Source organism: Carya illinoinensis, chromosome 9 (assembly GCF_018687715.1).
Source record: "Carya illinoinensis cultivar Pawnee chromosome 9, C.illinoinensisPawnee_v1, whole genome shotgun sequence".
Lineage (NCBI taxonomy): Eukaryota > Viridiplantae > Streptophyta > Magnoliopsida > Fagales > Juglandaceae > Carya > Carya illinoinensis.
In genome coordinates this window covers 14,449,161-14,462,185 of record NC_056760.1, presented here as the reverse complement: position 1 = coordinate 14,462,185, position 13,025 = coordinate 14,449,161, and the positions used below count along the sequence as shown (strand labels likewise).

Below are 13,025 nucleotides of genomic sequence, written 5' to 3'. Positions count from 1 at the left end.
TGGTCACATGTTTGTTTACTTTCCACTAGAAATGCTGCATTTGCTAAACTTCTTGCACAAATAATTAAGCTACGAGCACAATTCCCTGACTATCCAATTAAAACTATTCGATTGGATAATGCAGGAGAATTTACATCTCAAGCTTTTGATAATTATTGCATGTCAATAGGAATAGATGTTGAACATCCAGTTGCCCACACACATACTCAAAATGGTTTAGCTGAATCATTGATTAAAAGGCTTCAGCTAATCGCTAGACCTTTACTCATGAAATCAAATCTTCCTATTTCTGCTTGGGGACATGCTATAATTCATGCAGCATCATTAATTCGAGTTAGACCATCAGCATATCACAAATATTCACCATTACAGCTTGCATTTGGTCAGCAACCAAATATTTCTCATCTTCGTACTTTTGGATGTACTGTATATGTTCCAATTGCACCTCCACAATGTACAAAGATGGGCCCTCAACGTAGACTTGGGATATATGTTGGGTTTGATTCTCCATCTATTATCAGATACCTTGAGCCTCTTACAGGGGATATGTTTAAGGCACGTTTTGAGGATTGTCATTTTGACGAATCCATTTTTCCAACAATGGGTAATGAGAAGTCGGTGCCTGAAGCACGACAAACATTGTGTAATGAGAAGTCGGTGCCTGAAGCACGACAAGAAATTACTTGGAAAAATAAAGCTCTTTCCCAATTTGATCCTCGTACAAAAGAATGTAATCTAGAGGTTCAAAAGATTATTCATTTGCAAAGTGTTGCAAACCAATTACCGGATGCATTTACTGACACTAAAGGTGTGGTAAAATCATATATTCCTGCTGTTAATGTTCCAGCAAGGATTGCAGTCCCTGAAGGACAAGTTGCCAAAATAGCAATAGGCGAGTCTAAGATACGCCTGAAGCGTGGACGGCCTATTGGTGCTAAGGACAAAATTCCTCGGAAGAGGAAAATACAAAATGAATTTGGTACTCCTGAAGAGTCCATACCAACACAGGCCATAAGAGTAATTGATGCTCATGAAGAGAGTAAATCTCCTGAGAAAGAACCTCCTGAAGAGGTATTTCATGAAATGTCTTCCCTTGAAGAGGGACAGGTACCTGAAAATAACGAGATCTCGATACATTTCATGAATACAGGAGAAATTTTGAATAGAAATAAAACTGTTGTCGACAACATATTCTCATATAAAATGGCTCTTGACATTACCAGAAGTAATGAAGAAATTGAGCCAAGAACTGTCGAAGAATGTCGACGTAGAGATGACTGGCCAAAATGGAAATCAGCTATTGAAGCTGAATTAAACTCGCTAGCAAAGCGAGAGGTCTTTGGACCAATTATACAAACACCAAAGGGTGTAATACCCGTTGGATATAAATGGGTATTTATACGTAAACGTAATGAATGTAATGAAATTGTGCGATATAAAGCACGACTTGTTGCATAAGGTTTCCTGCAGAAACCGGGGATTGATTATGAGGAAACATACTCTCCTGTTATGGATGCAATCACATTCAGATATTTGATTAGTTTGGCAGTTATAAAAAGATTGGATATGCAGTTGATGGATGTGGTCACCGCATATTTATATGGATCATTAGATCATGACATATATATGAAAATCACTGAAGGATATAAAATGCCTGAAGCTTCTAATCTGAGTACATCTAGAAGTATGTATTCTATTAAGCTTCAAAGATCTTTATATGGGTTAAAACAATCCGGACGCATGTGGTATAAACGCCTTAGCGAATATCTATTGAAAGAAGGATTTGAGAATAATCCAATATGCCCATGTGTTTTTATTAAGAAATCAGACTCCGGATTTGTTATTATTGCGGTTTATGTTGATGATCTAAATCTTGTTGGAACTCCTGAAGAGATCAGAAGAACTGCTACATATTTAAAGAATGAATTTGAAATGAAAGATCTTGGCAAAACGAAATTTTGTCTCGGCCTGCAGCTCGAGCATTTGCCAAATGGAATTCTCATTCATCAATCAAATTATACAGAGAAAGTCTTGAAACACTTTTACATGGACAAAGCTCATCCCCTGAGTACTCCAATGGTTGTTCGATCACTTGATGTGCAGAAGGATCCATTTCGTCCTTGTGAAGACAATGAAGAAATTCTTAGTTCTGAAATACCTTATCTCAGTGCAATTGGAGCCCTGATGTATCTTGCAAATTGCACTCGGCCTGATATTGCATTTTCAGTTAATTTACTTGCAAGATATAGTTCCGCACCAACTCGAAGACATTGGAATGGCATTAAACATATCCTTCGATACATTCGAGGTACGGTTGATATGGGATTATTTTATCAATATGGTTCAAGTCCACAATTAGTTGGATATGCAGATGCAGGTTATCTTTCAGATCCACACAGAGGTAGATCTTAGACTGGATATGTATTTACTTATGGAAATTCTGCAATATCATGGAGATCTGTCAAACAAACACTATCTGCTACATCTTCAAATCACTCAGAGATCATTGCAATTCATGAAACAAGTCGAGAATGCATTTGGCTAAGATCAATGATCCAACATATTCAAGAAAAGTGTGGTCTTCCAGTGATTAATGATAGTCCAACAACTTTATACAAAGATAATGCTGCTTGTATTGCTCAAATTAGAGGAGGATATATCAAAGGTGATAGAACCAAACATATTTCACCTAAATTCTTTTATACTCATGAACTTCAAGAAAAAGGTGAAATTAAAGTCAAGCAGATACGATCAAGTGATAATCTGGCAGATTTATTCACAAAAGCATTACCAACTGCAACATTTAAGAAGATTGTGCAGAACATTGGAATGCGGAGACTTGAAGACCTTTTATCATGCACTTTTCAGGGGGAGTAACGTCTTGAAGACTTATGCTGATTGTACTCTTTTTCCTTCGCTAAGGTTTTATCCCACTGAGTTTTCCTTCGCAAGGTTTTAATGAGGCAATCTTAAAGCATTTTACGGTACACATGAATATTGTACTCTTTTTCCTTCGCCATTGGTTTTTTTTCCCACAGGGTTTTTCCTTGGCAAGGTTTTAACGAGGCATATTCATTATATGTGGTCATCCAAAGGGGGAGTGTTGTAAAATAACATTGTAAAATTGTATCCAGCATAGTACTGCATAGTAACTGGCATAGTAAATGGCCGACATCGCACAGTGCGCATAGTGTCAGCATAGTACTGCATAGTAACCGGCATAGTAAATGGCCGACATCGGACAGTGCATAGTGCCAGCATAGTACTGCATAGTAAATATGCACAGTGCCAGCATAGTATTACATAGTAACTTGCATAGTTCCCTTTGTACGCCTATATATATCGTTGAATTCTTTAAGAAATTCATAAGTTTCATAACTTCTCTGAGTTCTATCTCTCTCTCCTTTCGATAGTTTTATAACAATTTCCATTTTTTTCAATGTAGTAATTGGAAGAATGATTTTGAAGTGAGATTTGATATGTTGTGCGGTAATTTGGAATGTCTGAAACTCTGAATAATATTGATTTGATCTCTGATTTGGTTTAAAATTCTGTGCAATTCTGAATTATTTAGGATTTTCTACCATCCAAATCCGGAATTCAAATATCATTATTATTAAATTATTTATGTTCCTGTCATTATTGTCATTACTATGACCGCTCTCAAATATAGTAACACCAGACAATAAAAACTTACGTTATTTTTAAAGCTCTGCTCTTTGTTTGAAACTTTTCTTTATAATAATCTTTAAAATGCTTAAATTTCTTCATCCAACCATATAAAAATTTTGAATCATTCTTATAATCCCTAAACTAAGATGATGTCCTTGTCCACCTACAACCTCCTTTTCCTCAAAGCTCGTGTTTTTCAATAAAGAACATCCACTTTCAAAGTTTGTATAAGCAAACTTTAAAAAGCCAGTGCTTGTCAATAACCCCACATATGGGGTAGACTTGATAGAGAAAATTAACACGCAATATGGTTATTTCAAGTCTTCTAAACTATTAAGACCTCGTTTGGTTATATAATATAAATTATCTTATCTGATTATTACAATTTTTTAAAACTCTCACACATTATATAATATATAATTTTATTTTTTTAAAATTTAAAATAAAATCAATATTAAAAAATTATATTCTAACAATGTTTCATTCAACTTTGATATCATTTGATCTCAACTGTGTAACTAAATGAGGATAAATGTTTAATAAATACAGTAATATCTATTTATATGTTTATCTCTTTTGTTAAATAAGATTAATTCGAATTATTTCGAGTGGAGCAAAATTTTCATAAGTTCAGATCTTCACTCGTCTTAGAATTCACGGTATTGTTATGATTGCGCCTCTACATCACTTAGAAGGCTACTAAAATTCTTTTAAATGATTCTACATTTCAAAACCAAGAGCTCAACCTTTCAAAAAAAAAAAAAAAAAACCAAGAGCTCAAGATGTTGTATAGATAGAATGACTCTTTTTTAAAGAGACTCATGATGTGGTGGTTAAAAAGTTAATTAACTGTTTCTAACTTTCCTACCCATGGGGATACTGCAAAGGTAGGTCATGGGCTACCCATTTACGAACATCTTTCTTAGTCTAACCTCTAACACAAAATTCGAGGGTTACAAAAGAATCATCTAATATTGTTTTGAGATAAATATACCGATATACCGTTGGTTCTAAAGAAATATTAGGCAAAGAAAACCTAGGATGATATTTAGTACCATCAATAGCCATAGTTTATTTTGGCATATGCAATTATGCAAAACACAACAAGCAATCTAACCCTAAATTAAACGTTTTGTAACACACAAATATGCTCTGAGAATACAGCGTATAAAAATTCAGGCTGTTACTGATGCAGAAAAAGTGCATGCTGTCAATCCCATCTAGTCTGCAAACAGAGGGGGGGAACATTTTCTGAATATTACATTAAAGACTTTTGCATAATATGGTACGATCCATGTGGCCATACGTAATTAAAGTTTCTTTTTCCATCACTTTGATCCACAAAAGTAAATCCACTCGCATCTTTAGGATCTACTAGTACTTGACATGTGCATATCATCAAAGACTAGAATCCAAGTAGAAGACTTCGATCTCCTTTTCATTTCATTTCATTTTCTCATAAGCAATGACACCTACGACTCTCTTTTTCATTTGAGTGCATTGCAACTCAACAAATTGATGGAGAGTAAAGTTAGTTTAGTGATTCAAAGAATCAAAAGTTAATCTAAGTACAAAAAGTGACCCGGGGCTTGTCCACGTGTTTTCCAAAAGTTGCAGAAAATGGCCCGGGAGATCAATTGGGCCTCAACAGCGAGCATATCTTATCTTAATGTATTTGCTTCATTGAAGCCTTGAATGACTGAAGCTAGCTTCGAACGTCTGACTATGGATACTTCATGAGACAACAATCTCTACCCCATTTAATTAATTCTTCATGCTCTGTTTTCTATCTGTTTATTGCAAACTGCCAACGTACTACTTTAGAAAAGAAAACAAAAATAGATAACAAAAGTGATTGCTAATGGAATGATGGCAAGAGAAAAATACATATGGCCTGTTTGAGCATCGAAAAGCAAAACACATTCAACATAGGCAGGACATTAATCCTGCAACAAGCAAGGTACATGGCTACAATTCAAGACAACAAAAGCTGCTACCAACACACAAGCAGCAAAAGCTACAACTCAACTTCTGAAAATACAAGTCAACAAATTAACCACAAACTAATTAAACTACGTACTTATTTCAGAAACTTATTACCCAATTACAACCCAAATAGTACTATTTATCATAGATTCACTGATTCAGTACTAATTCTGCACTTTTGACTTTTAATCTTCCACTTGATGACTTGAGTCAAAACCTCTTCTAAAGTGGGAGTCATTCCTCTGAACCCTGCAGATATGAGAGGCAATTGCACTCCACACCAATTTGCACCAAATAGCTTTAAAATCCGTACGCTTTAACTTCTGACGGCCCCTTTATTTACTTCATCTTATTATAATTACTGTTGACTGGTTCTACACTAATTAGCGAAACCCGGGATTGTGTGTGTGTGAGAGAGTACTGTGTGCATAAATGCTGGTAAATATATAGCAAGAAGCTCTTTTTTTTTTCTTTTTTTTTTTTTAATTTTTTCAATGGCGCACACTTGCCATGGAAATTAAGTCCATACATACATAAGCATTCGGCTCGCGGCAGGTAAGATACTATGTCTAGCCATGAGTCTGGCAACAGCTCATGCTCCTTTTTCTGCATGCTGTCTCTCCTATTAAAGCACCATTGGTGCATAAAAGGCTGAAGCTCTGCCTGCTACTACAGATGCATTATAAGATCAATGGCGCGCAGTATGTTTAGTTAAAATGAGGCTGTACGTCTTCAATGTTAGGTATATTGTTACCTAGTACTTATTGTTCTGGTAATGATTTTCTGGGTTTTCGGCTGTCTTCAATACTTGTTTTCTGGCTATCCAATAGTAAATATCCAAACATTTTTATTTTGGCTGGTGCGTCTTCATGTTATTTATTGCATACTATCTATTAATTAATTTCATGCAATATATACATGCATGGTTTCACCGAAAAATATCAAACGAGTTGCCCGAGGATTGTAGCCGTAGGTTGCTAGATGTTTATATTAAGACGAGCTACAACTACATATAAATAAATTTCATTAAAATAAACTTAACAAATTGACATGGTTTTATTCAAGTTTACAATATGAAGTATCACGTGAAACTAAGTTACTTTCGTAAAATTTCTTTGGGATCGATTAAAACATTAATTCTGATATATTAATGATCCATATGTATTTTAGGTTTATGAATAAGTATATAGAAGATAGATACGTAAACTCATGATCATAAGATAAATATATGACAAAATGCAAGTCATGAAGAGTTCAATATCTTCTAGAGACTGAAGGGACTTTAACAAAAGAATCTCCGCAAAGGTAGAACTTCCATTGAAATTGGCTGACACATGCAGCAGCTAATGCCCCAAAATAAAAGCATATTAACCCCCCACAGTTGCCGGGTCAAACTCCTATTATAGGCACGTCCCGTAACAGACATTGCTCCACCACAAAAACACATAAACTCCAATATCTCTCTCTCTCTCTCTTCTCGCTCTCTCTCTCTCTCATGCACAAACACAAACGAAAAGAAACAACATCCTTCAGCACAGATATTGATCGACGTCCGTAACGTGTTTTCCTCCTACGTTCATAATTTCCCGTCCAGTTTCATTCACACATTTACATCCAAAACGAGATCGATCTCCTGGCTTTAATCAACGATGGGCAGAGAAATCCGAAAGCTAGAAAACATACCTTTATTAAAATTAGGCCGAAATAACACCACAATGAGCAGGGACTCTGCAGACATTGACGAGGATCATCAGTACACAAGCTTGAAGGACATCATACTGAATTCACCACCAAAGAATTCCATGATAAATCAAGAGGGGAATGACTTCGACTCTTCGAACATCGCCATCAAGAACCAGCTGGTGAAGCATGCAGCCTCAGCATATCTGCAGTCGGCAGTTGTATTGGCGAGCCAGAATCAAAATTATTTTGTGAGATTTTGGGCGAGGCTATGGGATCAGTCTACACTGTGTTCACGTTGGCGTGTTTACGTTTCAAACCCCATAAGAGCATGTTTTCGGCCTATAATCCGGCTTATTTCTTGCATGCATAGTCGAGGGTAGGATCGAGTACGTTTCTAAATTTCCAATTGGGATTTAAACGGTTGATCCATCGTCACACCGGAGTTCTTCCACGATCGATTAAAGGAAGACTCAACGAATCTCGGAGAGTGGCTTCAAACCCAATTACCAAATCAAAGCGACGAAAGGAAGTTAATTTTGGGTTTATTGATAGTTTCGTAATACACATTTTTTTTTCTACAGTTTTAATCGTCACTATAGCAGAAATGCTTTTGCTGGACCAAGTTCTTGGTCGCAGATGTGCTTGTTCATTTTATTAGTTAATTTTTTTCATAATTTGTTTCTGTAAGATTTTCTGATAAATCGATATTCATCATTGTAGGCATCAACCTGAATATGATTTTGGTAATTGGTGAATGAAAAATTGAGTCTTCTGCTTTTTTATAAAAGTTTCTTGTTTGGATTAATGATTTTCTCAATCTCCAGGATCTGGATACTGGCATCGTTTATGGCATGATTAGAGATCAAATGTCTGATAAACTAATGCTTGTTTACCTCAACAAAGGATAAGCACAAATATTTATAGATAACATGTAACAGAGATCATGAGAAAAGTTACAAGTGATAAGGATTAAAAGTTTCACGACTTTAAACTATATGATGATAATGTTAATGACTGCTATCCAAGGCTTGAATTTGGTTAGATGATCTTGAAGTGGTGTCTTTGTTGCTGAGCTGGAGGTATTGTTGGCATGCCCCCTCAAGTTAAACGTTAGGTGTGTAACATTGAGCTTGTGCGATAAAAAAAGTCATGAAGAGAATCGGGAGAGATCAGAGACTGTTTGGTGAAGAGATCTGCTGCATGCGTACCACCATATATCTCACGAATTGACAAAATGGAAATCAATTTTAACATGCTTAGTTCCGGCATGGAAAATTGGATTGGGGGAGAGGTAAGTGCATGGCATCGATCATCTATATCCACACCAATATAGTATTGGTGAATGAGAGACAAGGACTCCTAGTTCAATGAGAATATCAGATGGTTATGAGAGCCCAGTAACAGTAATGACAAATGCTTTTTATTCACCTCGTGTTGGATTGAGCTATGGTGGCTGGCCAATTTATTGCGGCTCCAGAAGATAATATTGTCATCAACAAAAACAAAGAAGCCACCTATGGAGCGACGATCATCTTGGCTGCAGGCCTTTGAGCAATATCCTTCCCCGTAGCCTGATGATTAAAAAGAAAATAGTGAGGGTGAAATTCAAATAAGCTGGTATATATTTGTATCTTGATCATTTCATTTTTTAACAGAGATGAGATTTTTTCGAATGAGGAACATGTAAAACAATATGCAATTGAAAATAAAGAGAGGGTTTAGAGAGTACTAGTTGGGTTGTCCCAAGATGGAGGATTGGGAGACCAATACCATTCCCAATCTGAATTTGATCGGTCATTGCATGCATGCTAGAGAATTCCGCAGAGCAATTACTGAAGCTAGCTAAGTTGGAGATGAAATGATGTGTGGCCCCAAAATTAGGGTACGTACCAAATTTGATCAACTAAATGTGTTGGTTGGTATAGACATACGAGCTTGATATTGCACGAGAAGTAGATTCTCATTGATAATAATGATCATCATAACAATGATATATAGCAGCCCAAGGCAATACGGCCAGTGCCGAAGTTTTTTTTGTATCTATTGTGAGGGGAGAAATTAAAGCATAGTAAAGGTGTTTTTTTATGTGTTCAATGTTTGTTGTGGTGTTGGAGAAGCATACAAAATGCGATCAAAATCTCTTTAAATTGTTAAGAAAAATTTAAGTAAGAGATAGATAAACACATGTATGAAGTGAACTAGCCAGACAATATTTGTTAAGTATTTAATCCTATCCTAAAAAACTACAGTACGTGTGATCAACGATAAATATTGTAGAGTCCAATATATGTGTATCCCTCTTTCTCCGCTCAATGCTCTATGTTTGAAAGTCTCTATGTACATTAAATACTATTTATATAGTATAATTTTATTTGTAAGATTTAAATTTTAAATCAAAATATGATAATGTCATGTGTAATAATCACGTGTGATATAGAGACATTCAAATAAAATCATTCATATTAACTAATACAAAATAAAAAATTAATCAGTACTTAAACTAGGCTTTGAATCTGCTTGCCTGTAGATTTGAGATTAAAGTTAAAAGTTGAATAAGATATTGTTAGAATATATTCGTTTAATATTATTTTTATTTTAGAATTTGAAAAAGTTAAATTGCTTATTTTATTTTATATAAAAATTTGAAATAATTATAATGATCAGATTAAATTAGATAAGATAAATTAAGAGGAATTGTGAAAACAGACAATGCTTTAATGATTATTCATTCAATGACATGATCTATACATAATTATTATTAAAGGAGTCATGATGCTACCTTTCACGACATAACTTTGCTGAAAAGGACTACGATCCGATAGTTGGTAGTATTAACTGCTGTGCAATATTGGAAACAAACCAAAACGCCATCTGAAAGTCCTAGTATTTAAATGCTCCTTTTATAGTTAATTGTCTTACGTCGGTTAAAGTGTGCAGTAATATTATAGAACCTGGTTGGTGTGATAAATCTTTGGTCGACATTGACGACAAAAACAAAAACGAAACAATAAAAATCAAGGAATGCGAAGACGAAAATAACAATTAAGGATAAAAGTGATAACAAGTTTTTTTTTTTTTTTTTTAAAAGATAAGTTTTAAGAATAAAAAGTAGAAAATATTATAAACTTAAATGAATTCCATACACTATTGTGAAACACTCTCTCTCCTTTTGTTTTTTTATTTTGTTCTTTCTCCTCCTCTCTCGTGCTTCTTCCCTCTCCTCCTTCGTCTATTGGTTGGGGGAGATCAGAAACCACATCGGGGGATAGACATAGCTGGCGAGAGAAAGGGGAGGAGGAGAGAGCCATATGGGGAGAGGGAATAAAAAAGGAAAGAAAATAAGAAATAGTGTACCACGTTAATATGTGAAATCATTTTATGAGATTTTTTGTATTTCTAACAACTTTTATATTGAAAAATAATTTTTTTTTTTTTGTATTTTTTTAAATATAATATATTTATTTAGAAAAAATTATATAAAATTTTTCTATTTGAATTTATAGAAATCATTTCACTGTCAATAAATTGTGCTTTTAATTAGTGAAATCGGTAAGAACGGGTGGTACCGGTCTATGGCTTGCGTCGGATCTCCCCATTCCTAAAGAGAGAGAAGACTGGCATAAACCGACGGCGTCACTGTCCTCGAGAGGAGGACAGATCGAAGTAACGACAACGATAGTCTGACAGTCCAACGACGGCGTTTCAGGAGTTGTTTGTCGGCTTGTCGGAACCCCTCTCCGCCTAAACAAAGCATCCTCTCCCTCCTCCCAGCCTGTAGCAATTGCCAACTTTAGGAGTTTCGATCTGTTCAACCATTTGCCGTTGAAAAAGCTCCGTACCAGAGCTCACGCGTTAAAAGACAGTCACAGTGCTATAGTAAGCAACGCTAGCTGGTACGTACATCTCTCTCTCTCTCTCTCTCTCTCTCCCCCAGTTTTTGTGTGAGTAAACGCGAACTTTTACGGTTGGGATTTTTGGTACTGCTGCGGGGTTTGTTTTCCACCTTTCTTTTCCCTTTGGTGGGTCCCTTTCTATGAGTCCCGGTTGATTATGTGTGACTATCGTTGATGGATTTGTGGAATGGATAATTACGTGTCTCGGTCTCAACTTTGACCGGTGCATATATATGCGCGTGAAAACAAAACAAAACGATTTAGCATGACTGGCTGTCATTCTTTGGGTTTCGTTTTATTAAACCCTTTTTAAGCTATATATCTACCTTCCTCTGTCTAATATTTGAGCATTATAGTCCGAATACAATTTTCAATAACTTTAGATATATTTCACAAATATTATTAGAATTTACCACTAAAAAAATAATTTTTTTTACGTGAATCTTAAGCTTACACGTAAGTTACAAACTTGAAATATTATTTCTCATATTTCTTCTAAATATCTGCACGTCAAAAAGCTATACCAAGGCATATACTGATCTGGTGTGTGTATATATATACACATAGAGCGTGTCCGTATTGCCGAAGAAAGAAGCAGAGATCAAGCCGTCAGAGTTTGCCGGGTACACAGCTCCCTCCCTTTCACCCTCTTCCTCAGGTAGCACTCTCTGTCATCTCTGTTTTTATTTTTATTTTATCTTTATTGTACAAATTTCTAGATGCTAATTTATATATTGGAAAACCCTAGGACACCTTTGATCTACATGGTGGCAATGTTTTCTCTTCGTTGGGCTTCCCTACTTACAGCGTTCACTACAGATCGTTGGTCAAATACCTTATAAATCATCGTCACTCGCTCTTTTCTCCTTCGGTTCTCCTTCAAACTTTCAGAGCCTAGGAAACGTCCTCATTTCTCTCCCTGATCTCTCTCTCACTTTTTTTTTTCTTTCTCGGCACCCTCCTGATTTCTCTCTCATTTCCAATTTAAGCGAACTTCGGACTCTTCTATCTAGCTACTCTTTACCTCTCATCATACATATATAGACGTTATCCATTTATCATTGATTTTTTTTTTGTTTCCCTGCATCCAAGCCAGTAACATTCTACGAGTTTTCCAGACGAACCATGCAGGTCGCGAAGAAATCAGGAATCCAAATGGACCACGGCATTGCCATCAACAGTGGCGCAGCAGCATCCGTGAAGTTGGGAATGAGCCCTTACGAGCTAGTGCGAGAGCTGGCGGCGTCGAACGCGGTCGTGGTGTTCAGCATGAGCGGGTGCTGCATGTGCACCGTGGCCAAGCAACTTCTCCGCGGCCTCGGTGTCGGGCCCCTAGTCATTGAGCTCGACCAGCACGCCAACGGTCCTGAAATCGAGGCCGTCCTATACGAGGTCTGCCAAGACGGCCAGCAACCGATTCCGGCGGTCTTCGTCGGGGGAAAGTTCTTGGGAGGCGTGGAATCCCTCATGGCCTGCCACATCAATGGCAGCCTGGTGCCTCTCCTCAAGGACGCTGGAGCTCTCTGGCTCTGACTTAATTCATAGCCCACATTGGATACATGTTTTTCACTGACAATGATGACCGGAGTATGCTTGTGATCTTAACTCTCCTTTTTCATCTGGTTTTACTCTTATATGCAGCCATCTTACGTTCTCTCCCACTAAGACAGTCTTTGCCTATTTCTTATCATGAGTAACCTCTGTTGCGTACGTACCCGTGTTCTTGTACAAGGTACGGATCGAGTGACAGAATGATCGGAGCTCTGTTTCTTTGTCTTCTCGTTCTTTACT

The 13,025-nt window shown here is 36.5% G+C and overlaps 1 protein-coding gene and 1 long non-coding RNA gene across 2 annotated transcripts; both read left to right on the top strand.

The window, feature by feature from the left end:
• Positions 1-10,834: 10,834 nt before the first annotated feature.
• LOC122277409 lies at positions 10,835-12,360 on the top strand. The gene is made up of 3 exons (XR_006229002.1): positions 10,835-11,234; positions 11,802-11,892; positions 11,983-12,360. It is a non-coding gene; the product is annotated as an uncharacterized LOC122277409 (long non-coding RNA).
• On the top strand, positions 12,360-12,767 carry LOC122276837 (glutaredoxin-C9-like). Its single transcript, XM_043086734.1, has one exon. The coding sequence runs from the start codon at positions 12,360-12,362 to the stop codon at positions 12,765-12,767; it is 408 nt and encodes a 135-aa protein (XP_042942668.1).
• Positions 12,768-13,025: the final 258 nt, after the last annotated feature.